The sequence below is a fragment of the Triturus cristatus genome, chromosome 6 (genome assembly GCF_964204655.1).
Source record: "Triturus cristatus chromosome 6, aTriCri1.1, whole genome shotgun sequence".
Taxonomy (NCBI): Eukaryota; Metazoa; Chordata; class Amphibia; order Caudata; family Salamandridae; genus Triturus; species Triturus cristatus.
Window position 1 is genome coordinate 1,635,521,825 of NC_140589.1, and position 27,714 is coordinate 1,635,549,538.

Consider the following 27,714-nt stretch of genomic DNA (forward strand, 5'->3'; position numbering starts at 1 on the left):
AATTATTTAGTGGCTCTTCGAGCCGGGGAGTCGACGGACTCAGGTTACGCACCTGCGTTGCTACGAGAGGTACTTTACCTGATAATGATTTTAGCAGCTTACATTGCAACCCTACACTCTTTCCTACTCCCTGCTGACGAGAGGCAACCACCTCGAAACACGTGTCCAGGGATGGCTAACGCTATTCACACTTGCACTCACGACACGAGCATAGGTGTATCCGCCGACGCTGACTACAGGGACCACAGTTCTTTGGGGTAACACGCAGGTAGGTCAGCAGTGTGCGACCATTTGGATTTAATCCCTTGTTTTAGATAGTAGAGCACGGTGCCCATTTGTTCTAATGAATCGCCATATACTGCTCAGCCGCTTATAGGACATTGGTCAGGGTACTCGGAGTCTTGAAGGGGTACGCATACTTTTTCTATTGTACAGTTAAAGATACTAAGCATAGGCAAATACTTTTTAGAGATAAAATTTTTTAATACTGGGATTCCTGAACTGTTTACATTTTGTACTATATGTTTAATTTATATGGTCATGCCTTTAACATCTATTCAAACATTATAGCATGTCAATAGCTTGACACTCGGATGTATCACCCAGTGTCATCTTCTTTGTAGCTTTAAGGTCTAATATCATGTAGCATTCCAATACCTGTTGGCTTTATTTCTCCCTGGTCTCCAGAAACCAAAGGAGGTGTAGCTATTAATGAAGTTACTTTGATCTGAAATGGTATTATCTTTAACTACACCAATGTTCCCCTATCAGTTCTTCCCGCAATAACAACTGACATTCCTTTTCTGTTTGTTCCAGAAAAGCTTTTGATCTTGTTATCCTCAGTCATCCAGTCAAGGATTTTAAAAAAGATTTTAAAAGCTCTCTTATTTTATAGAAAAGTTGTTATTATTATTAGTCATAATAATAATAATATTAATAATAATAATAATGGTAACAATAAGAATAATAATCATAATAATGATAATCATAATCATAATAATGACAACAGCTGTGTGTTTGCAGCAAGAGAACAAACTATAGAATTTTATGTATCTTTTTATTTTTTTCCACAAAACTTAATTCGATTAGTACTGTTAAGCGCCTAACAGTACATTAAATGCAGTAGGTAAAAGCTCTTACTCATTTAATCATTTTACCAAGATCAACAGAAATGTAAATAATCAATGAACAATTCTTAACATAGTTTATGAACTATGCCTCTACTGAACCAGAGCAGCTCTAAAAATCTGTGGGAAGGAGTATCCCAAAATATTCAACACAATTAGTTTGCACCACAGACCTAATGTTCCTGAGCATGTGAGGGTCAAAGGGAAACACATCCATCTCATCTTTGTTAAGCTTATCCTGGATGTCCTAAAATAATCTAATGTTAAATATTTTTCCAATAGAAGAGTTCTAAAGTGATGAGGAGAAAATATTTAATGATTTTTTCAACCATTAATCACTGTTGACCAGCAATAAGTTTTAAATAACAAACAGCCAAAATAGGGTAGTTTACAAAATTAGTGGCAATACAAGCTACACTTACCTTCTCTCGAGTCCGAATGCCAAATGATTAATAAGAGCACGTGTTTTCGCCATGTGAGGTTCAGATTTGCTTGTAAACTAAAAGAAACAAGATACATACGTACAAAACATTCAGAAACATCGCATGATCATGAGTGTATATACTATGTTCATCCTTTGAAAATGTATTCCACACCTACATGTGTGTAAATAATAATAATATATTTATATAGATATACACATCCCCCCCCCCCAGTGGTAAATTTGCAAACCAATAGTCGCAAGGGCCCTCGTCAGGAGGAAATGACAGCTTGCACCATCCATTGCTCCTGTCAGCGCTGCGGATTACAGGACCAACACAACTACTAACCATCATACTCCTACAAGTGTGACAATTCATACTATTCAAGATCCCCAAAGCTATAAGCATGGCTTGGGTGGCACATATTAGTGAGTGTTAATGTATATTAAATGAATAAACAGCGGTTGTTGCACTCATACCCAAATTTGGAAGACAGAGCCATCATGTGGCAGACTGTCACAAGCACCAGTGCTAAGAATTAAGTGACAGTGCGGAGCACCGGAAACCACTGCCTCAAATTAAGCACTGCATATAACCCAGTGGCCGTAGCCACTGGGTATTTATAGTTAGGTCAGCTGCTCTATAGGAAAAGCGTTTTTGTGTTGCTAATTGCTTTAGAAAAAACTCAGGGTCCTAAAATGCAAAATCCTCATGCATTTTCTATAGACTTCTTTAAGAAGTGCTACCGCAAAAACTATTGAGCGGAATTACATCAATTTTGGCAGGAAGCTAGAACTTGGTCCACAGATTGTGCTTTTTGTGATTTACTCTAAATCTGTTCAGCTGGTTTTGAGAAATTAAGGTTAAAAAATATTTGTATATCTGGACAGTTTGGTCGCTGAGAGGCTCAAGAGACTCTTGCGGGAGCACCAATTCAAAAATAGAGCGTTCTGATTGGCCCAGGGAGCTTTATTTCCCTTTAGTCAATTCGCTGCTGCAGGAGCGAGTGCTATGATTGGCTGCTAGCATAATCAGAAAAATGTTGCTGGCAGCCATTACCGAACTAGGGGACTTAGGGCCAGATGTACGACTCACCAATTTGCAACTCGAAAATTGCGTCACATATGCGACTCGCAAATTGGGATGCACAACAGTGTCTGAGACACTGTTTGCGAATCCCAATGGGTTCGCAAATTGCATGCCTCATGCACATTAATGAGGCTGTCGCAGATTGCGACCCCAGTGGGGATGGCTTGCACTCCCAGGGATGTTAGACTGCTGGGACTGCTTTTAAAGAAATCAGTTTTTTTTAAATGCATTCCGTTTTCCTCAAAGGAAAACAGGATGCATTAAAAAAATTAATCTTTTCAGCTTCATTTTTTAAGGGCCGGCAGAGGTCCTTAGGACCACTGCCGGCCCTTAAAAAATATTTTTAGAGCCACTCACAAAGGGGAAGGGGTCCCCTGGGGACCCCTTCCCGTTTACGAGTGGTTTACTACCCTTCTGTAAAGGTGGTAAACTGCTACTGTTTTGTGACCGCAATTGCGGTCACAAAACAGTCATACATAACTTCAGGAGTCGCTATTAGGAAGGGACGCCCTTGGAAAGCCCCTTCCCAATAGCGAGTCGCTAATCCTATATTGCGATTCACAAATTGATTTGCGACTCGCAAAATAGGATTAGTAAATGGGTCACATGTTTTTTGCGGTCGCAAACGGGTCTAAAACCCATTTGTGTCCGCAAAATACGTTAGTACATTTGGCCCTATGTCCCCTAATCTCAAGTTTGGGGGAAAAAAGAGATATACAGGGACAGGAAATAGAGTACCCTGACACCATAGGGAGAACCCAGATGACCTCACCCCACCCCCCCCAAGTAAAAATTTAAACAAAATGTCAGCAATTTTTTCTTCGATACCATGGGAATTCTGCGGGATCGTAAACAAAAAAAATTGCATCTTGGGCCACATGGTATATATAAGGTGAAGGGGATATGTGGCCCCCCTCCTAAGCCATTACAGGCCCGTGGGTGCCCACCCCCGGGCCAAAATGTGCACCAAAGGGCCCTCCCTGAGCCTTAAGAGGCCCGGGTACCCCATTTCCGGAGGAACATTTATTTAATTAAAGGGAAGGGGGGGCACATATCCTCCTCCATGAGCTATTATAGGCTCAAGAGGAGCCGAACCCTGGGGCCATAACTTGCTAAAATTGGTAGGGGGCCCGCAGGTCTTCCCCCCAAGCCTTTAAAAGGCCTTGGTGACACCATCCCTCAGGGCCACTACTTAAAAACAAAAACAAAAAAAAGTGCCCCCCCCTTCCTGAGCCATTAATGACCCGGGGGACCCCATCTCCTGTGGCTGGCTTACATACTGAGTCCCAGGGAGCCCATTCCCAGGACACAGTGGTCTCCCTGCCCATAAGGCTGCGGTAGGAAACCTAAGGTTTGGTCCTGCCTGGCAGGAGCATTTTTGACACACCTGCCAAACGGGAGCAACCACAAAGTCTGCTACCAGCAGGCAAGAGCTTTAGAAATGCTCCCGCCAGCTGGGAGCAGACATGAGATCTATTTCCCTGCCCACACTGATGCGGGCAGGAAAACAGATCAAGATATCTCTCTCGCATAAATAGCTGCAAACTCTGGCCAGGAGAAATGCCGGCTCCCGCAGCATGCGGGAAGCAGGCTAGGGACCTAGGGCTCACCCAGCAGCCCCCAACTTTGTGCACGGTGGGTGCCCTGGGTGGGCACTGGGAGACCCACCTTTAAATAGTGAATTGGATCCTGGGAGACGGGGTCATGAGGGCCCCCCTCCCATTTAAAAAATAAAATAAAAACAGCCCTGGGGATGCGGTCCCCAGGGCCTAATAAAGCTTAGGGAGAGATGCCACATAGCCCTCCTGCCCTATTTTAAAAAGAAGACCCGGGGAATGGGTTTTCCAGGGCCTAATGAGGGAGCCACGTGGTTACCCTCTCCTTTAAAAAAAAGTACAATCCACGGTTATCCCTTTTAATTGCTGCTGAGTATGCAAAGGCGCCAAATCACCTACAAGCTCCGTTCATTTGGCCCTGCATCTTCCAGTTAGAAGCATGTAATAGAGCTCCAGCTTTTTTCCAGGCTGATGGACAGTGTGTTTTCTTTAAAATTGCACGTTGAAAAACGATCTGAAATCCTTGATGGAGGTAAATGCATTGCTGAATTATTGGAGCGCAATATCTTCTGCAGTGACTTTCCGAGTCGAGGGGGTTCTTTGTTGTCATCTTCTGGTCCGAGATTAAGCATGATCACCATCAGCACGATCACAATAATCTAAGTATCTAGGACACCAACAACTCAACTAGTACAAAACCAAGACCTAGGCTCTATGATAGGTAATCTGGCTTGTTCCCATTGACACGATGTTGTATGTCTACTGCTGCACCATCAGTCATGGGTAACTACTATTTATACGTTTATTGCTATCTATAGAGTCATCGGCCTATGATTGTGACACTCACGATATGATGTGGAAATAGTTCCCCCACATAACTAGAAGAGCAGCCTTCTCATATACCAAGGCTATAGACACCAAGACAACATGGCGGAATCTTTTTCGTCATTAATTTTTCCACACACACAGGATCCCTACGGGTACATTACATGACTTGTGTTTTATGACGTAGCACGTCGAGGATCTTCCCCCTTATGAGGGCTTAGTTGTTTTCTTCTCGTTCTTTGCAGACCGAGCATAAATAACCCTTTTTTTAAACTACCTCGTAACCAAGTAACCATATCCCGAGTCAATACATTACGTATTTTGACCTGCTAGTCCATTTTATAACCACATGCGGGGACATGCCACATCATCGTATGCCAGCACAGTGGTATGAGTATTAAGGAACGGGACCGTTCCGTCTCTTACCGCGCCTTAGCAGACACACACGTTTTACACCTTTCTAAGATGGCCGCTGCAGTCACTAGCCGAGCCCCTGGCAAGCCTCCTACGTGCACCCCGCCTCGCGGCCGCGACCGCATGGACGTCATCTCCCGTGGACGCGGTCCTACCCGGAAACACTACATAACCCATTGGTTAATGTACTTTGGCGTTACCGGCTGAACAACCGCACGGGTAGGTCTCCCTGCTACGTAAGGCGACAAAACTATGTAAGTACTAGCACCTGCCACTCGGGACGCACCAGCAGTGACCTTCGTTCAGGTATAGTTTCTGCTTTCTTACCTCGAACATTTTCTACTTTTTACTATTTTCAGCCTTACAACGCGGCTTACGCTGACGGAGCCCACCACCGAACCAGAGGGGGTAGGCTTGCTCCCGCGCTTCATGTTTTTTCTAGAGTGTACATTTCTCTTCATACCTCTCTGCCTGCTCCACCACTCATGTACTTAGCAGCTAGTGCCAGTTATCTCACCGGAGTCTACTCCATAGTCACTGTATATGACCGGTTTGTGCACCGCTTCGTGAGATTTGAGCCACTCTCCCCGCTACCCTCAGCGGAGACCATGTTTTTGTTACCGGACTGATCCCTTATTATGATGCTCAGGCTCCGCAGCATCGTCTCAGACATTTTTAAGAGATCACTACACACCTGTACCTATTCAGCACCATATTATTGTTGAATTCCAATGTGTTACCATTACCCCGTGTGTCGCACTTATATTCTCGGACCTTGTGTCCGTTTACGCTGGGCAGTATCCCGGCCTCTTAATTAGCATGACCACTGCATTATTTCCTCGGTGGGTTTCATGCACTGGGCACCATAGCACTGACTGTGCACAAGTGTCTGAGTTATATCAATAGTCTTGATATATCACTACTTGTTTTTTTCTCCCTCCCACCCCTGTTTTTTATACCCCCCCCCCCCCCTCTTTTTGTTATGTCTCCTCTTAGGCTGTGAATATGAATTTCGTATAATAACGGATTCTGAACACGAATTGTCAAGCGTACCAGACCTAGGTAACGGATGGGATTACGGGCTGTCTCTTCCCGAACCCGTCCTTGATATTTCCTTCTCTTGGTCCTGACGAAGCGCTCCTGGATCCAATAGGGACCATCAAAAAGCACGAAACATGTTGACCTAACCTTCTTACAGCACTTTTGTTATTACACTACACGGGTTGAGAGAAGTGGGACATTATTTGGTTAAGTTTCCCCTCTCATTATAGCACTACCGTGCATCTCCATCCCCGCCAAGATTTTAATTTGAACCAGGGACCTCCCAATTAAATTATTTTTGGACCCTGTCTCAATTTTATTACCTGCACTCACTAGCACACCCCTACCCACACTCACAAATGCGGCAACTCCTAAAAGAACTCCAACAGAGAGCCCCTAACCAAGGGCCCGTGAGGGACTGCAGCGCCACCCCCACGAGGAGCAATTGTGCCCAATGATGATGCTAAACATCCGCAAGGGTGTGTGAGGGCACCAAATATTACAACAAGGAGTATCCTCTCCTCACTCTACACACTCACTTTGACCTTGGAGACATCCCCTACTCTCTACAGCCTATTCTTTGGCTATTACTATCCCTTTCTATTTATAGGAGCTGGTGGGTAGGCCACAGGTCCTAGCTTCCTTGATGACATCATCCAATGAGTGTGCTAGTTTAATTGAAAGTTTATATAAATGGTGGGTAACTATCATATTTCTTCTCTACCTAATTTTGTACTGCCTGTGCACAGCTAATGGGTGTACGTTTTTACAAAAGAGATGTGCTGCTAATGCTTCATAGGTGTGAAGAAGCAATGAACACATTACAAACCGTTGTATTGAAGAAGGATTAGTTACTTACCTGTAATCCTAGTTCTCATCCAGGAGTATACTCATCAAAGTCATAATCTGTGAATAATCCCCGTCCACGTGCGGGATCCCGGAGCATATAGAAAATACATATATATATCTATACATATATATACATATGTGAAAACATATACATGCAGCCTAAAATGTTTCCAACATGGCAAAAATGCTGAAATTACATAGGTTTGCATTGTAAGAAATATACCCTCCTAACCCATAAGGAAAAGAGGACATGCACTGAAAAGTTGTCATACAGCAATCCTTTATTGCCATAAGGAAAACTTGTAATTGCAGGCAGTTGCCTGTAGGCTGCATAGCAGAGCAATAATGAAACAAAGAAACTGACACCTTGCCTTTAAGGCTTCCAAGGGTTAGGGTACCCTGCCTTTAAGACCTGCAAGGGGACCCTCTGCTCCCATCATGCACCACAGGTGACAGTTAGGTCAGTTCTTTTTTCCTGCTCCTTCTGTGAGGATCCTAGGGGTTTGAGCTCTTCAGTTTTTGACTGAATTTGGTTAAATTCGATTTTTTCTTTGAAAATTCGACATTTCTTGAAGTATATTCTACTGGTTTTCTGACTTTTATTAATTGTTTTCCAGTCATAATGCCTGCTTTATTTCAGAAATGTCCTTCCTGTGGCAAGAAAATGGCACTGTCAGACCCACACTCAGTGTGTATTGTGTGTCTTCCTTCTTCACACAACCCTGACCAGTGTTATCATTGCCAGAAGTTTTCTAAAAGGACTCTTCGTGACAGAGAACGCATGAAGCTTCATGCCCAGCTGGAGAGGGATAGAAGCCATCATGGTGGTGGCCATGGAGACATCAGAGACTCCTCTTCCAGCAAGCAACATCGAAAACGGTGTCGTTCCACCTCCCCTGATTCCAGAAAGAAGCAGGTTCGCCGTCGAAGAGGCCGAGGCACTCTTCAGTGTTGAGGGACAAGTCATCGTCTAGACGTCAAGACCCTCCGCCGCATGCCAGTAAGTCGGGGCACAGCACTTCGGGCTCGAAGGCTGTGGGTCCAGAGAGACCTGTTAACGCCCAGTCGACGTTGAGGCTTCCAGCGACAGTGAGGCATTCTCCGCCACCCTCGAGAGGGTCGGCGTTGAGAGACTCGCCGGCGAAGACCCTGCCGCGAGTGGACAGATTGTCGACGTCAATGCATTCGACGTCGAGGAGATCGACATCAGGAAGGCGCCATGTGAGGTCGAGGTCCCCCCATCACCGCGGGCGGTCGACGTCGAGACCAACGTCGAGGACAGGATGGCGTTCTTACAGCATATTGCCGCACAGATCGACGACGAAGGTGGCGCAAACCTTGTCGAGGCGTTCGACGTCGAGGGACAACACTGCAGCGGCCTCGGAGGAGGCTCGGCGCAAATCGACGTCGAGGTCCCGGTCGACGTCATTCATCATCCCCAGGGCTGAAAATTGTACAGATACCACCAGAGAGATCTCCTAGGGCTGGCGAACAGGAGGCTTTCGGTCTGTCGCCACGGTGGCTGATGGACTCCAGAGTGGGAGGCGTCCGCAGAAGTCCGGGCTCGGACTTCTCACAGACATACTCACCCTTGAGGACCACAAAAGACCCTGAGAGAGGCATTCCTGAGAAGCCTTCAAAGTCTCATACCAAAGGACCCAGGTCGCATTCCAATCGCCGGTCACGGCCACGGGGTCGTCACAGCCCGCGCCACGAACCTGCACATAAGAGAAGATGCCGAAGATCATCCATCTGGTCTTCTTCCACTAGGTCTTCTGTTCGGGACTACTCACCAACCCTTTCTTCTACGCCACCTTCAAGGGTGTCTCCCATAGATGACATTGGGACTTTCACTGACGTACTTGGCAGAGGAGCTACGAAACTGAATATCAGTTTGTATACTCTTGTGATCCCCACATCAGTCATTTTTGAGACATTGCACCATCGTACGGCTCCCAGGCCTCTGGTGCCAGGTTTTTTAGAACCAGCTATGGCCACATTCCTCACCCCTGCCACAGTGGGATCAGTTCCGTCTAGGATCGCAAAAAAGTACAAGGCACCAGACCAAGATCCCTTGTTCCTTAGGTCTGATCCTCCGGTGGATTCAGTCATTGTGGCAGTCGCCGGGAAAGCGCACTCCACAGCCTCATCAGCTTCAGTCCCTCCAGAAAAGGACAGTAAGCAAATAGACTCATGTGGCAGGAAGATGTGTAGTACGTCTGCATCGAATATGAAGGTAGCAAGTGCATTAGCCCTCCTAGGGCGTTACAACAGGTCTCTTTGGGATTCCCTGGCTAGGTTTACTGACAAGCTTCCCAAAGAAGATCGACAGGACTTCCAAGAGATCCTGCAGGAGGGTGGTTTGGTAGCAAACCAGGTCATCAGCGCTGCTGCAGACGCCTCAGACCTCACCGCGCATGGCTATGAACACAGCATCTGCTCGCGGCGTTCAGCATGGCTGCGCCTCACAGGTCTTAAACCTGACGCCCACAAGAGGATTTTCAACCTAACTTTCAACGGCTCCCCCCTATTCGGCTCTCACGCAGATTTGGAGATGACGAAGATGAAGACCGAGCTGGACATGGTCAAAGCAGTTGGACTAGAAAAGCGGAAGGAGTTTCGTAAACGCTTCAGTCAATATGACAAGCGGCCCTTCCAGCAGAGGGTTCAAACCCCTCAATGGTCCTCTCAAAACCAGCAGAGGTCACAATTCCAGCAGAGGCGTCCTAGCAGAGGAAGGGGGAACAATAAACAACAGCAGTCCTCCTCCAAGCAGCCTCCAAAGCAGTGAAGCATTGCTTCCTCTGCGCCCGTTCGCCACTCCGGTAGGAGGGAGTATTGTTTTCATCTACAAGAGTGGGAAACCATAACAAGAGACAAATGGGTGCTGAATATTGTGCAGCATGGCTACTTGCTGAGGTTCAAGTCTCCTCCCCCGCAAGTTCCTCCACAATTGAAGTGCCTTCCACAACAACACAAGCTACTGTTACAAGGTGAGGTGTATACCCTTCTCTCCAAAAGAGCCATACAAGAGGTCCATCTCCTCCAGCGAAACCAAGGGGTATTCTCACGGTATTTGCTGGTCCAAAAACGAGGAGTAACCAAAGAGTACAGACCTATCCTCGATTTAGGCCTGCTGAACAAGTTTAAAAGGAAAGAGAAATTTTGGATGCTAGCCCTGCACCAGATATTCCCACATCTTCACCAGGGGGACTGGATGTGTGCCATCAACCTGCAGGACGCCTACTTTCACATTCCTGTGTCAGTGAAGCATTGCAAATTCATCAGGTTCCAGGTGTCTCAACGGCACTATCAGTACCGAGTACTTCCGTTCGGGCTCAAATCCGTCCCCCGAACGTTCTCCAAGTGCATGGCTGGGGTAGCTGTGTTCCTCCGCAAGCGGAAAATCTTCGTCTATCCCTACCTAGATGACTGGCTCCTAAAGAGTTCCACCCCTTCACTACTCCAGAGCCATCTCACCTACTGTCTCCAACTTCTTCACTCTCTGGGGTTGCAAGTCAACTACAAGAAGTCAGTCCTCAATCCGACACAGAAGATACATTACTTGGGCGCTTTCCTGGACACCGCAAGGGCAAGCGTGTGTCCTTCGGAGGAGAGGTTGTCATCAATGCTGATCAAGTGCCGCGCTCTTCTCAGCACTCCACATCCTACAGCCAGGCAGGTGTTGTCGCTGCTGGGATTGATGGCCTCATGCATCTTCATTGTTCCCAATGCCAGACTTCACATGCGGCCTCTGCAGCAGTCCCTCGAAGATCAGTGGACGCAGCGGTCAGGTCGCTGGGAAGATTGTGTGTCTCTTCCTCAGACTGCCAGGGACTCCATCAAATGGTGGATGAAACGGTCGCACCTTCTACAAGTGGTCCCTTTTCACCATGTCATTCCGACCCAGACTATTGTTACGGATGCCTCACTGCAGGGTTGGGGAGCTCACATGGGCCAGCTTCAGGTACAAGGTCTCTGGTCCGAGACAGAGCGAAGTTATCACATCAACTTCCTGGAGCTAAGGGCAGTTCATCTGGCTCTCAAGTCTCTGTACCCGTACATTTACATTTACATTTACCAGTGGTGGTATCTGGATCTTCTACAGCTGTCCGAGGCCCCACACCGGAGGCTGCCCTGCCGCCCGGACCTGCTGACAAAGAACGGAGGGGGAGTATTTCATCCCAACCTCTCGTCCCTGCGATTGACAGCATGGCTCCTGAGGTCATCCAGTACGGGCACTTAGGCCTCTCAGCAGACTGTATGAGTATTCTCAAGGAAGCAAAGAGGCCCTCCGCCAGGAAATCTTATGTTTTCAAGTGGAAGAGGTTTTACCTGTGGTGTAAGGACAACGCTTACGATCCGATCAAGGGTCAGGAGCAAGTGATCCTTCCTTACTTGTTATACTTGGCTAAGTCCGGCCTGCAATATTCCTCCATCAGGGTTCACCTGGCTGCAATTACGGCATACAGAAAGTCTCCGAACCAGGGGTCATTCTTTCAAATGCCAGTGGTCAAGGACTTTCTGGAGGGACTCATGAAGGTTTATCCACCAGTGAGATCCCCTTCTCCACCTTGGGAACTTAACATTGTTCTTACTAAACTGATGGGTGCTCCTTTCAAGCTGATTCATAAGGCATCTTTGCAGCATTTGACCTGGAAGGCTGCTTTTTTAGTAGCCATCACATCAGCCCGCAGGGTGAGCGAGATTCAGGCGCTGTGCTGTAAGGGGCCTTATACTGTGTTTCATGCCAATAGGGTGGTATTATGTACACATCCGAGCTTCCTTCCTAAGGTGGTCACGGATTTTCACATCAATCCGGTTATTACTCTACCCACCTTCTTTCCTAAACCTTCTACTCCCCCTGAGAGATCTTTACACTTTAGATCTCCGGAGAGTATTGAAGTTTTACCTTGCCAAAGCTCACACACTTAGGAAATCTGACCTGCTATTTATCAACTACGGTTCCACTAATACCGGTCTATCTGCGTCAAAAAGATCAATTTCTCGATGGATTGTCTCTTGTATAGCTTTATCCTACCAGTTAGCTAACAAGACTTTACAAGGCAAACCTAAAGCACATTCTACCAGAGGGAAAGCTTCTACCACAGCTCTCCTTCGCAATGTTCTAATGTCTGAAATCTGTAAGGCAGCTACATGGCAATCGGTGCATACCTTTATACGCCATTATTGTCTAGATTCTAATGCACAGGCCGATGCCCAGGTTGGGCAGGCCTCTTTGAGGAATTTGTTTGCATGATTGCAATTTGAATGAAATGTTTTTCATGTTCTGTATACTCTGTTGCTCGTCCGCGAGGTAGTGGGTATGGGCTTGCTACTCTATTTACAGATTATGACTATTGATGAGTATCCCCTGGATGAGAAGGATTAGTTACTTACCTGTAATCCTAGTTCTCACCCAGGGGTATACTCATCAAAGTCATAAGTGACCCTCCCTCCTCCCCGGACGAGCATTACTGGAGTTCTTCAATATTAATTGCTTCCTCTACTCAAGTTTCTCTACACAATGCACCGTCAAAAAGAACTGACCTAACCTGTGGTGCATGATGGGAGCAGAGGGTCTCCTTGCAGGTCTTAAAGGCAGGGTACCCTAACCCTTGGACGCCTTAAAGGCAAGGTGTCAGTTTCTTTGTTTCATTATTGCTCTGCTATGCAGCCTACAGGCAACTGCCTGCAATTACAAGTTTTCCTTATGGCAATAAAGGATTGCTGTATGACAATTTTTCAGTGCATGTCCTCTTTTCCTTATGGGTTAGGAGGGTATATTTCTTACAATGCAAACCTATGTAATTTCGTCATTTTTCGCATGCATTGCAAATTCATCAGGTTCCAGGTGTCTCAACGGCACTATCAGTACCGAGTACTTCCGTTCGGGCTCAAATCCGTCCCCCGAACGTTCTCCAAGTGCATGGCTGGGGTAGCTGTGTTCCTCCGCAAGCGGAAAATCTTCGTCTATCCCTACCTAGATGACTGGCTCCTAAAGAGTTCCACCCCTTCACTACTCCAGAGCCATCTCACCTACTGTCTCCAACTTCTTCACTCTCTGGGGTTGCAAGTCAACTACAAGAAGTCAGTCCTCAATCCGACACAGAAGATACATTACTTGGGCGCTTTCCTGGACACCGCAAGGGCAAGCGTGTGTCCTTCGGAGGAGAGGTTGTCATCAATGCTGATCAAGTGCCGCGCTCTTCTCAGCACTCCACATCCTACAGCCAGGCAGGTGTTGTCGCTGCTGGGATTGATGGCCTCATGCATCTTCATTGTTCCCAATGCCAGACTTCACATGCGGCCTCTGCAGCAGTCCCTCGAAGATCAGTGGACGCAGCGGTCAGGTCGCTGGGAAGATTGTGTGTCTCTTCCTCAGACTGCCAGGGACTCCATCAAATGGTGGATGAAACGGTCGCACCTTCTACAAGTGGTCCCTTTTCACCATGTCATTCCGACCCAGACTATTGTTACGGATGCCTCACTGCAGGGTTGGGGAGCTCACATGGGCCAGCTTCAGGTACAAGGTCTCTGGTCCGAGACAGAGCGAAGTTATCACATCAACTTCCTGGAGCTAAGGGCAGTTCATCTGGCTCTCAAGTCTCTGTACCCGTACATTTACATTTACATTTACCAGTGGTGGTATCTGGATCTTCTACAGCTGTCCGAGGCCCCACACCGGAGGCTGCCCTGCCGCCCGGACCTGCTGACAAAGAACGGAGGGGGAGTATTTCATCCCAACCTCTCGTCCCTGCGATTGACAGCATGGCTCCTGAGGTCATCCAGTACGGGCACTTAGGCCTCTCAGCAGACTGTATGAGTATTCTCAAGGAAGCAAAGAGGCCCTCCGCCAGGAAATCTTATGTTTTCAAGTGGAAGAGGTTTTACCTGTGGTGTAAGGACAACGCTTACGATCCGATCAAGGGTCAGGAGCAAGTGATCCTTCCTTACTTGTTATACTTGGCTAAGTCCGGCCTGCAATATTCCTCCATCAGGGTTCACCTGGCTGCAATTACGGCATACAGAAAGTCTCCGAACCAGGGGTCATTCTTTCAAATGCCAGTGGTCAAGGACTTTCTGGAGGGACTCATGAAGGTTTATCCACCAGTGAGATCCCCTTCTCCACCTTGGGAACTTAACATTGTTCTTACTAAACTGATGGGTGCTCCTTTCAAGCTGATTCATAAGGCATCTTTGCAGCATTTGACCTGGAAGGCTGCTTTTTTAGTAGCCATCACATCAGCCCGCAGGGTGAGCGAGATTCAGACGCTGTGCTGTAAGGGGCCTTATACTGTGTTTCATGCCAATAGGGTGGTATTATGTACACATCCGAGCTTCCTTTCTAAGGTGGTCACGGATTTTCACATCAATCCGGTTATTACTCTACCCACCTTCTTTCCTAAACCTTCTACTCCCCCTGAGAGATCTTTACACTTTAGATCTCCGGAGAGTATTGAAGTTTTACCTTGCCAAAGCTCACACACTTAGGAAATCTGACCTGCTATTTATCAACTACGGTTCCACTAATACCGGTCTATCTGCGTCAAAAAGATCAATTTCTCGATGGATTGTCTCTTGTATAGCTTTATCCTACCAGTTAGCTAACAAGACTTTACAAGGCAAACCTAAAGCACATTCTACCAGAGGGAAAGCTTCTACCACAGCTCTCCTTCGCAATGTTCTAATGTCTGAAATCTGTAAGGCAGCTACATGGCAATCGGTGCATACCTTTATACGCCATTATTGTCTAGATTCTAATGCACAGGCCGATGCCCAGGTTGGGCAGGCCTCTTTGAGGAATTTGTTTGCATGATTGCAATTTGAATGAAATGTTTTTCATGTTCTGTATACTCTGTTGCTCGTCCGCGAGGTAGTGGGTATGGGCTTGCTACTCTATTTACAGATTATGACTATTGATGAGTATCCCCTGGATGAGAAGGATTAGTTACTTACCTGTAATCCTAGTTCTCACCCAGGGGTATACTCATCAAAGTCATAAGTGACCCTCCCTCCTCCCCGGACGAGCATTACTGGAGTTCTTCAATATTAATTGCTTCCTCTACTCAAGTTTCTCTACACAATGCACCGTCAAAAAGAACTGACCTAACCTGTGGTGCATGATGGGAGCAGAGGGTCTCCTTGCAGGTCTTAAAGGCAGGGTACCCTAACCCTTGGACGCCTTAAAGGCAAGGTGTCAGTTTCTTTGTTTCATTATTGCTCTGCTATGCAGCCTACAGGCAACTGCCTGCAATTACAAGTTTTCCTTATGGCAATAAAGGATTGCTGTATGACAATTTTTCAGTGCATGTCCTCTTTTCCTTATGGGTTAGGAGGGTATATTTCTTACAATGCAAACCTATGTAATTTCGTCATTTTTCGCATGTTGGAAACCTTTTAGGCTGCATGTATATGTTTTCACAGATGTATATATATATATATATATATATAGATATATATATGTATTTTCTATATGCTCCGGGATCCCGCATGTGGGCGGGGATTATTCACAGATTATGACTATTGATGAGTATCCCCTGGATGAGAACAACTCTGTATGCAGATGACAGGTGATGTCTTGTGCCCAGTGTGTTCCACACAACTTTTTTTGATTTTGCAGAAAAAGTTTCCAACAGGGCAAAGATTCTACGTATTGTAAAATGCCTTGAGTTATTAAACACAATTGACTCAGCATGACAATTTCTACTACCGTAGAAGACTGTGTGCACCAGGTACTAACCTACGTAAATGACCTTCTTTGGCTTCAGAAGATGAGGTATCTGTAACGTTTTCACCACAGTATGAAAGCTGCAGGTAGTATAATCATTAGAACTTTCCGACCTTGGTTATTTTAAGCGAATAGTGTATTATAAGTGTTGCATAGTGTACACTTTTCTTTGTAGATACTATTTAATACTCTGTGGTGTATTTCTCTTGAGAGTTTCACTGCCTGCAAACAGTGTGGTACAAAGTAAACTCTCTCCATAGAGTAAACACTGTTTACAGTACCCACTTCATTATTCACGGTGGTGTTGGTGATTGTCAAGAGTTTGACATAGATAAAGGTTGTCCCTACTAGGGCATTAGTTAGGAAACAGAAGTTGAGTATATGGATGCACTTGTTTTTCTCTGAACAGTTGTATACAGAATGAACAGTGTGCAGCAGTCATCTGTCTGTTGTTTACTGTTAATGTGAACTAGGCTAACTGTGAAGTACATGTTATAGGGTAAATATTGCACATAATACACGCTTGCTACACCTAAGAAATTGTGCAATGTGATAGCATTAATGATGCTTCATATTATTCTGAGCTATTTTGTACTTATGTTCAGGCCTCTAATGTCATACTAGTTTAAAGAGTAATGTGTACTAAAGAAGCTTGGAAGATGTCATGAGTGATGTCACTTGAAATGTCAGAAGTGATGTCATAAATGTCATAGAGCATGCCATCAGTAATATAATATGTGATGTCATAAGTAGGGCAATGCGCAAGTTAGCTCTGGTTACGGGTGAATTTCTGTGTGTTTTTTTTAGTTCAAAACATTACTGTTGCCACTGACATATTCACCTAAATATATCATTGCCTTAACCTTTGTTTTTTTTCTGTGAATATATTTATACATATATATGTATTAATACATTCACTAGAACATGTGCCCCTTTGAGATGTTATCAGTGATTACATTGAACATGTCATGAGTGATGTAGACATAACAACAGCATGGTGGAGTCACGACTTATAGTTAGCGTAGTTAATTAAGTTTTATTTGAATGATTTTTTTTTCACATAAAGTAAGATTTTATTACCATAACCAACTGCCTATGGGCAACCAATCCCGACTGCGTACAGCCTTCAGCCATGTGTGGTGTGTGGTTGGGCGCATGGCCTGCTACCAGGCCCTGCACCAACTGCCCCATGGTCAACCAACTGCACACACTCTATGGCCGTTTGTAGCCTATGATTGGGCAGAGGGCTTGGCCTGTGGCCAGGCCCTGCACCCAACCCTTGTGAGCAGCCAACTCATCACGCGCTTATTTTTGTTTTTGCAATTAATTTTCGCAGTCCATAATGAATACCTAGGGAGTCTCTCTCTGCACTCCCTCAAGACTTGTTCGGCACTCCCTCTGCATTCCAGCGGGATTGCAGCAACTTTCACTTTCTGTTGTTGCTCATTTTGGGGCTCGTGGTGGGTGTAGGGGGTCAGGGTACCCCCAACCCTGCCCCCTTATATGGTAATTTAAAAAGATTTTAGGGCGAGACCAATTCCATAAGCCCTGTAATGGCTGCTGCAACATTTCTTTTCATGTTACGGCCAGCCAATCAGAATCCTCACTTCAACGTAACACCCTTAGCCAATCAGAAGGGTTGATTTTCCAGTTTGTGTGAGGACAGGCACAGCCCTATTCAGGTGTCAGTGACAACTCCTCCCACCACCCTAACTCAGCCTGGTGATGGCCCACCAGGATATGCAAGGCACACCTCAGCTCTCTTTGTAGGACTGTCTAGAGTGAATGCACAAGAGCCCAGCTGTCATCCTAGCCCAGACGGACAAGTTACTTACCTCCAATAATACCTTATCTAGTAGAAACATGATCTAGCCGCAGATTCCTTACCTTTGAACTTCCAGGCATCAGGCTGGATCCGGAAGATTTTTGATAGCAGTACCCCTGCGCGTCGATAGGTGGCATCGGTCGACTCCGCGTGATATCGTAGGAGTCGAGTTCGTCGTCGTAGCAACATCCACGTCATCTATATAGGTGCCACCCTGGCGCGCTGATGTCAGTACTTTTCACAAATTTCCATGCCAGAAGCGCGCAGCCATTAAGGGACTGACTGTGGTGTGTGAAATAATAACTAGGGCCTGGGTGAGGAAAACAGCCCTGCACTAAACCAATCCGCAGTGCATGGAGGATGGGTGGGTCAGTAAGAAATCTGTGGCTAGATCATGTCTCTACCAGATAAGGCATTACTAAAGGTAAGTAACTTGTCCATCTGATAGAGACATTTAGGCACAGATTCCTTATCTTTGAACAGATACCTAAGCAATGCCATCCTCGGAGGAGGGACTGTGGAAACGTTTTAGACTAAGACATCCTGCAAGACAGAGCGGCCAAAGAGGCCCTCCCTGCGGACCTGAGAATCCAGGCAATAGTGTCTGGCAAATGTGGGCAGAGATGACCACGTCACTTGGCAGATGTCACTAACCTGAACACCACGCTGAAGAGCCGTGGTGATTGCCTTCACCCTGGTCGAATGGGCCCTAAGGCCTCCAGGATGCTGTTTCTTCACCAAGCCGTAACATATTGTTATGCAGAGGATGACCCAGCGTGAAATGGTCTTCTTCTGAACTGCTCGCCCCATCTTTGCTCCACCGTACCCTATGAAGAGTTGGTCATCCACCTGGAACTCTTTAGTCCGATCAAGGTAGAACGATAATGCTCTTTTTGGGGTGCAGACGGTGGAGACGCTCCTCTACCTTCGAAGGATGCGGAGGTGCATAGAATGATGCCCTAGTGCTGGACACTTCTTCATCCGGAAAGACAGTCAGGTAAGGAGGCTGAGATGACAGTGCCTGCAGTTCACACACCCTTCTGGCAGAAGTTATTGCCACTAAAAATGCTGTTTTGATAGTGGCAGCCAGAGGGGGCAATTGTGCAGAGATTCAAACATTGCACACATCAAAAAGGTAAGGACCAAATTAAGGCCCCATTGGGGCATAATAAAAGGAGAAGAGAGGAAGAGATGGGTAAACCCCTTAAAAAATCTCTGTAAAAGAGGAGACTTAAAAAGTGATGGCTGATCAGGCAGCCAAAGGAAAGCAGACAGGGCTGAAAGGTAGCCTTTGAAGTGCCCTGACCAGCGCCCTGCTGGGCCAAGGAGAGAATGAGAAGAAGAACATCTGATAGAGAGTCAGACAAAGGGTCAACAGACTATTCTGTACAGTATTTACAAAATGTTTGCAATTGGCAGGCGTATACCGACTTTGTGGAAGGATGCCTGGCTGCCAAAATAACCTCATAGATTTTCGCAGGAAGGTCATAAACTGTCAACTGTTGCTGCTCAATCTCCATGCAAGGAGGCGGAGAGTGGACAGGTTCAGGTGGAGGACACTCCCCTGCTGCTGCAACAGAAGATACTCCCAAAGGTGCAGCCTGACTGGAGGATCACTGTAGGAAAGTGCCCATTTTTGCATGGCTACCCCCACTTTTTACCAGACATCTTATGTGATATGACTTGATATGCCCTGGGTCTCTGTAAACCAGGTTTACGGGGCCTGTGTTCTTTCCCAAGACTGTACTTTTGTATTCACAATTGGCACATGCCTGGCCACAGGTACGCCCCTTGTAAAAGGTAACATGAGTACCATGGGCACTGTGACCAGGAAAGGTCTTTAAGGGCTGCAGCACCTATTGTGCCACCCTTAGAAGCCCTGCACGTTATCACCTACACATTGCCACTGCAGGCTGCGTGTTTTGGTGCAGAGAAAAGTGAAGAGTCAACATGGCACACATCCCTGTGTGCCATGCCTGCAATCCACTGCCTAAGTCCTAAGTAAGTCACCCCTCTAGTAGGGTGCACTAGCACTAAGGTAAGGGTACAGATTCATGAGCCCTGTACCACTACAGCCCAAGTCCATTCTTAGACATGGTAAATGTAGTACAGCCATAATGAGTATATGGTCTGGGAGTTGGTCATTACGAACTCCACAGCTCCATTTGGCTTTACTAAAAACTGGGAAGTTTGGTAGCAAACATCTCAGCATATTAAAACCACACTGATGCAAGTGTGGGGTTTAATGTAAAAAGCACTCAGAGTGCATCTTAGTGATGGCCCCTGAAAACTGACCAGCCCTGGTGTGGTTCCTGAATGCTGCTGGCCATTGCCACCACCAGACATGTTTCTGGACCCTGGGTAGAGAGCCTCCGCTCTCTTGGTTCAGAATCAAAGCCCATCCTGGACAGAGATTTCATGCCTCCTCCCCTAGGATGGGCTGGGTCCATGAAAGGGGAAGCTTCAAAGGCCTGCCGCCTTTGGACGCTGTCCCTGCCTTTTGCTGCCCCCCGCAAATGGCACCCACCGGTTCTGTCCCCCACTTTGGGCAGGAGAATCGGTGGGAAATTCAAGCTAGGAAGAGAAGTGTGCCCACCTTTGCCAACCCCACTCCTCAGACGGGGGAGGCAAGGTGAAGCCCATATCTCAGTCCCCTCCATCTTGAAGATGAGGGGACTCAGCCAATTAGGAAGAGGATAATGCCCCCTCCCACTGGAGAGTGACATAATAGGGGGTGTACCCACCCCAAGGAAGGGACCCATTGGTCCCAACCTGCACACACCATTAACCCCCCTAAATGTAGTATTAAAGGGCGACCCTGAACCTTGTCTCCTCAGATTCAAGGAAGAAAGAAGAAGGACCGAAGATCTGTGCTGACCCAGGAAGGAGACAAGGACACCAACTGCCTTGGCCCCAGCCCTACAACAAGAACCCCTGTGAGTCCAGCAGCCAGAAACCCCCAGTGCCAGAGGACCTGACTTGCGACCTACCCACAGACTCTGTCTCCCGTGAGCACTGCGGATTTGCTCAGCCAAAGACTCTCCTCCAGAATCCGGATTCCGTGATTCAGCACCACTCTGCACCCGACGCCCACGGCCCAAGTTCAGGTGGCCCAACACCCCAAGGAGGTCTCCCCAGAGATCCTGATCTGGGATCTGGTGACCCCCGACCTCCCTCAAGACTCCCAACGACGCCTGCAGCCTCAACCTGAATGGTCTACCCAACTGCGATTGGAGGTGGTAGAAAAACCAGATACCAGACGGCACCCCTGCACCCGACGCCCCACGGCCTTGGGTGGCCCAACCGACAGTGTTCAGGCAACCCCCAAGATCCCAACTTATCTCAGCAGCTGGCAGTCCGTTCAGGAAGTCCCCTGTCTGAATCTACAGCATCTTGCCAAAATTGAAGGTCACCATTGGAAAGCACAGGGTCACTGACGTCTGTTTTGCACCCTGCACAAAGCCGCCCGAGTGCCGCTGGTGGTGCAGCTCCTGTGCTGGCCGTTGGCTCCTGCAGTGCTGACCCTAACTCAGGAGCTTGGCTCCCACAACCGAGTGGCCTGCTTTTCAGCAGTCCCTAACCGAAGGCCCCCTTAGCCCCATTGGCTAACATTGGGCCCCTGCACTCTGCACCGGGCCGGCCCAGTACCACGGGCGGTGCAACTTGAGTGCCCTTCTAGACCTTGAGGAACTTTTGTCCCAACCCCCAAAGCTCATCCTTGAGAGTAGAGTACCTACCTCCAAAACCGATAACCATTTTTGTCCCACAGGAACCCATGTTATAAGATTTTGGGCCTAAATTTGTTTCAAGTGTGGAACTGCTAATGTATGGAGAAAGGTGAACTCAATTGAAAAGTATAAAAAGTCTTAATTACCTTGTGTGTAGAGATCCAAAGGTGTGGTATCTAGGCATACCACCCCAGTACTCAAAGTAATCCAAAGTAACTCAAAAGCAATCTACAAGTATTTATTGTATGATACATACTGCATTTAAAAGTGATACAAACCTGTAACAATTGTAATTTCAAGCACCACTACATTACCTTGAGCAGTCTTTTGAATCCTACAGTGAATAGCATTTTGAAAGTGTCTCTTCATAGTGGTCAGATCCCGGTAAACTGGAAGAGCGCCAAAATAATTCCATTATTAAAAAAACCTACGGCTGACCCCACGGAATTATCTAATTACAGACCCATTTCTTTGCTGTCCTTCTTTGCAAAGACAATAGAGAAATACGTACACTCTGTGATTAGCAACTTTGTTGAAATTAATAACCTTCTTCACCCGAGTCAGTCTGATTTCAGACAGAACCTTAGTACAGAGACGGTGTTGCTTGAGGTCTCCGAATCTATCAAAGAGACCCTAGACAAGGGAGGCAAAGCGGTTCTTATTCTTTTAGACCTCTCTGGGGCTTTCGACACCGTGCCCCACAGTCACCGAGATTACGGGAGTGCGGACTCTGTGGCATGGTGTTGAAGTGGTTTTCCTCCTTTTTGGAGGATAGAAACCAAGAGGTCTGGTCGCCCCCGTTTGCAGCCAGTATTCCACCCTTGAACGTCGGCGTGTCTTGAGCACAGTACTTTTTAATCTGTACATGGCTCCCCTGGCCACTCTGGCAGAAGCGGGTGAGGCAATGATTATATCTTACGCCGACGACACTCAGTTGTTGTTCACATGTAAGAAGGGGGAGGAGTTTAACGGGGAAAAGTTAAATAAAAGTCTTTGCCTGGTTCAGACATAACCACCTTAAATGAAACCCGGAAAAGTCTGAAAATTATCTTTTTTGGCACCCCACCCCTGGACACCTGGAAACAATCGTGGCCAACTGATAGGTCTCCTCCCCAGTCAGCAGTTATGACTGTAAAAAACCTGGGAGTGAAAATGGACGACACTTTATCTAGGACACCTTAAGTACAGGCGGTGGCAGGTACGTGTTTTGGTCTCCTGAAAATGCTCCGTAGGTTTCTCTTTCTGCTGCCACCTCTCACAGAAAGACGGTCGTTCAGGCCCTTATTACCTCCAGATTGGACTATGCTAATGTCCTTTATTTGGGCCTACCAGAGCTCTTACTGATTTGACTTCAAGTCGTACAGAACGCGGCTGCCAGGCCCGTCCCGAGACTCAGACCTAGAGACCGGATCTCTCATCATCTGAAGAATCCGCATTGGCTGCCTGTCCGATGCAGAATTCTCTTCAAAGCATTAGTCCTGGCTTTCAAAGCCCTGCATGGCATGGGGGCTCATTACATCCGCAGGACAGTCTCACACTACGTTCCAGGCAGATCCCTTAGTTCAGCACACCAACATCTAATTGTCATACCTAACTGTCTTAGAGCCTGCCGCGATGGCCACTCGTTTCAAGTGCAAGTGGCTAGACTTTGGAACAAGCTGCCACTTCCGCTCAGACAGGCCGCGAACATACTAGCTTTCAGGAAACAACTGAAAACCTGGTTGTTCCAACAAACAGCATTGGAGTTTACCCTTCTGGGTCTCGTATCTTCTGTCTCAGCGCCGGGATACTCTGTTGAGTAGCTGCGCGCTCTACAAGTCCTTTCTAACATAACATAACATAACAGTCTTGCATTTTGAAAGTATATATTACTCGCCAATGCCAAGTCCTGCTTGGTAGAAGTATATTTTTTTTATACTTACCTATTAGGTCTGGAGTATGTCTCTGCGATTGTGTATCAGTCCTTGATTGAGTGATTACAATAAATGCTTAACACACCCTCTGGCTAAGCTTAACTGCTCGCCCACACTACCACAAAGAGAGCTGTTAGTACTTACCTAATTTAGCCTCTGCTATACCTCTGGGGATTCCCTGGACTCTGTGCACACTATACCTTATTTTGGTATAGTATTTACAGAGCCAGCTTCCTTCACAGACTCTCTGTGCCCAGTCCGGAGCCACAAGGATGACTTGGGCCTGGTCACTCATGATCTTCTTGAGCATTCAAGGCAGGAGTGGTATTGGCGGAAAGGTATATAGGAGGCCTGTGCTTCACTCACGACGAAAAGCGTCACAGAGCGAGAGCCGCTTTGGAAACTCCAATGCGCCAAAAACGACTGACATTGCGCATTCTCTTCGGAGGCAAATAGATCTAACCAAGGCTCTCCCCACTGTTGAAAGAGACCTTGCAACACCTCTGGATGGTGATGCAACTCGTAATCTGCAAGGCACCAGTGGCTGAGTATGTCCTCTCTGGTGTTCAGAGAACCGGGCAGATGTTGAACCACCAGGGAAATGCCCTGTTGTTCCAGCCAAGTCCAGAGACGCAGGGCCTTTTGACAGAGGGTCCACAACCCCACTCCACCCTGCTTGTTGCAGTACCACATGGCATTAGTGCTGTCTGTGAACACCTGATCTAGCCTTCCTTTCAGGGATGGTAAAAAGGCTTTCAGTGCCAACCAGATCGCACGAAGCTCTAACACATTGATATGGAGCTTGGCTTCCTCTGAGACCAGAGTCTTCTGATCTTCACCACTCCCAGTCAGGTGTGACTTTGGCATGTTGATAGAGAACCCCAGCAAATGCAGGAGGTTCGCCGTAGTCTGGAGGTCAGAGACAACTGCTTGGGATGAGCTTACCTTCAACAACCAGTCGTTGAGATAGGGGAAGTCTGAGACCCCTGATCTCTGCAGATGGGCTGCGACCACCGCCATCACCTTGGTGAACACCTGAGGGGCACTGGTGAGGCCAAAGGGGAGCACGGTAAACTGAAAGTGCTCGCAGCCCACCGTAAACTGCAGATAGCGATGATGGGCTGGCAGAACGGGAATGTGGAAATAGGCGTCCTGTAAATCCAACACTAGGATCCAGTCTTGCGGGTCCAGGGCAGACTGGACCTGAGCAACAGTGAGCATCTTGAACTTCGCCTTTTCGAGGAAGTAATTGAGGGCTGTAGGAGAGTAGCATCTGCCACTTATGTTGCCCCCACTTTTTTCTGTTTACACTGGTTTCTGGCTATAGCCTAGCTGGGACCCTGCTAATCAGGGCCCAGCCTCTCTGTTCTCTCTAAACTACTTGGAGTGCCTATTAGGTGCACTAGTGATTGGATACTGTGGTACCTAATGAGCCCCTAGTATATGGTACCTTAGATACCAAGGGCATAGGTACTTCACAGGCCTACAAGGGGCTGAAGCATGTATTATGCCACCCCTGGGAAGCAGACTAAATCTGACACCACAGGCCTGCTACTGCAGCCTGGGTGAGGTAGTGTTAGCACTCCTCACTGAGATATAGGTTCACTATATCTCTCCCTGCACACACATATAAACCTATCAGTCAACCCTAAGGCAGGCCCTATCAATTCTGAGGACAGGGTGCTTGGTTTTACATGTGAGGGGGTGCCTCTGCCTGAGCAGGGCCCCTCTGCAGCTCTCAGAGTCTATTCTCTGGGGCTGTTTGTGAATGCGGTCAAACCATATACTCTTAAGTGCATTATAACCTCACGGTTAATGCCAACTTTGGAATGGCTGCATCAAAACATGTTGTGTTTGGTGTCAAACGCTTTGGAATCATACCCCCACACCAGTAACTGGTGTGGGAGTATGATCCCACCCTTCTAGAGGGGTAGACATGTACCCACTGTGGAAACACAGTAGAATCCTGAAGAGCCCTGGCATCACAAAATGGATGCCACCAGTCACAGACACTGGGCTGCCCCTCTGCTGCTGACCGAAACTCGCAGTGAAGGAGGCCCAACAATAGGCATCCTGTCACAGGGAGGTGTGACCACCTCCCAGACAGGGTTTAGTGTATTGGGGCTGGGTGGGTGCACTCCTAGAGTGCTTTGAAGTCCTGCACTGGGGGAGCAGTAGGCTCCTCTGTGCATACACCAGTTCAAACCGGCTCAGGGGCTACCTGCCCCTGCACTGGGGCAAAACTGGACAAAGGGAAGTGGGTGTAGCCACCCACTCCCCTGACCCTCCCAAAGGTGGAGTCATAGAGCTAGTCCCTCCCTTCTTTTCAGTATAAGAGAGGGAACCCTTGCCTTTGCAAACTAGATATCCCTGGACGACACTCTGAAGAAGAATCCTGGACCTTCGACGTTCCATTACCTCTGGAAGACGGAAGAATCTCCCTTGGAGTCAAGGAGTGACTCCCCTGCTTGGCAGGCACCCAATCTTGCAATCAACGGTCGCAAACTTTCCCGCTCCCGCCGGAGTCCAAAGTCCCTGCAGCCCAGGAAGAGGATTTCCTGACTTCTCCAAGGCCATCGTGAGTCCCCAGCGACGCTGAGGCAAGTGGACCCCACGAGTGACGAGGAACCGCAATCCCTGGGTACCGTGCACTATTTGAGTGCAACCCCTTCACGATGTTCTATGAACTTGTGCATTGGACCACGTGTGGTCATAGCCTTCAGCAAGATTTCCACCAAAGATCAGAGGCCTACCCCGTCCCGAGTGACCGTGGGCCCCTGTTGAGTGAATCATCCCGAGGCTTCTTCACGATCCCTTGCCGGTTGGCTTGTGGGTCCCCTGAAGACTTTTCTACAGTTCCAAAGGACTACCCTGGTTGCATCAGGCCTGCCCTGACTTACCCTCGCTGGGTGAGTCCCTCAGACCTTGCTGGTCTTTTTCTCCTTTCCACACGACTTGCTGTTACCAAGGCTTGTTGGCTCTAATCTGGTCGTCGACACCGCAATAAGCTGCAGACTTCGTGGGACACGCCGAATCCAGCTCCTGGTCGTCGTCGACACCTCCTGGACCTCGTGGCTGAAGAGTCAAGACACCCATGATCACCTGAAATCACCCAACGACTGTGGGCATCCATCTTCCTTGCCCCGGGTCACTGTCAAGTGACTTTGAACACTGTCTCCTCTGCTTTCAGGTCTTCTTTCTTCTGAATCCAGCCTTGGATTCCACCGGACACTTCTTCTGTCTTCACAAGCAGCAAGTCTTCTTTGGCTCCCATTGAAAACGACGCAGCGACCCGACACCAAAAGACACCTATGCACCCGGCTTCCCTGGGTGAGGTAACTCCAACACTACGGTGCTCCTGTGGGTGTTGGCTCTAGAACTACTTACCCTGTAAGTGACTTGATTGTAGACTCTCCCGAAGTATCCTTAAACTTTAAATTTCCAACCGCGACTTGCTCCATTGAAGTCAATTGGGATCCGCGGCTGTGTTCTCACACTGCATGCGTCTCCCGTGGGTCCTTTACTTACCTGCCTTGGGTAGATTAGTGAGGCCCCAGCGCTTCTGAAGGTCCTAGGCCTTGTCCCCTCGCAAGTCGTTATCTCTAAGTCTCTTTTTTAGTATATGGTCTGGTACGCCCCTAGGGCCCCAGCCATATTTGTGCTTAAACTTATTGTGAAATGTTGATTTGTGCATATGTTCCTGACTTCTAATCTCATAAAGAGATTAGTAGAGTGTGTCTAGTAATAAATACATGTATATTTGATATATATACCTGTGTGGGGTCCTTTCATTTAGCAATTCAAGAGATTATAAGGTAAAACAATCTGCTTTACATTCCTCTAAAGACTTAGCCTGAAGGCTGCTCTGCACAGCTACCACTAGGATAGCTTTCTTTAAAAGGTTGTCTTAAACCTATCTACCATAAGAGTCGAATTGTACTGGTGCAAGGTGGGCACTTTAACTAGTGACCAGCATATACCAGGCCAACTTCTCACAAGGGCCCTGAGGTTGAGGATAGGACAAAGGCCTCCGTCCTTCTTTGGAACCAGAAAATGAAGGGAATTGCAACCACAGCCTATTTCTGGCCCGGGAACCCTCTTTATAGCTCCCTTGGGCAAAAGAGTCTTGACTTCCTTGCAGAGTAAGGCAAGGTGATCCTCCTGTAGTGTAGTTCCTATATCCCTGATAGGCTC

General features: G+C 47.4%; 1 protein-coding gene across 1 annotated transcript in view; it reads right to left on the bottom strand.

Moving 5' to 3' along the window:
- Window positions 1–27,714, bottom strand: part of DYNC2LI1 (dynein cytoplasmic 2 light intermediate chain 1) — a 330,466-nt gene that overhangs the window by 70,942 nt on the left and 231,810 nt on the right. The window contains exon 9 of the mRNA XM_085612784.1: window positions 1,550–1,626. Coding sequence (XP_085468910.1) covers window positions 1,550–1,626 — 77 coding nt within the window. The remainder of the gene's footprint in view (window positions 1–1,549; window positions 1,627–27,714) is intronic.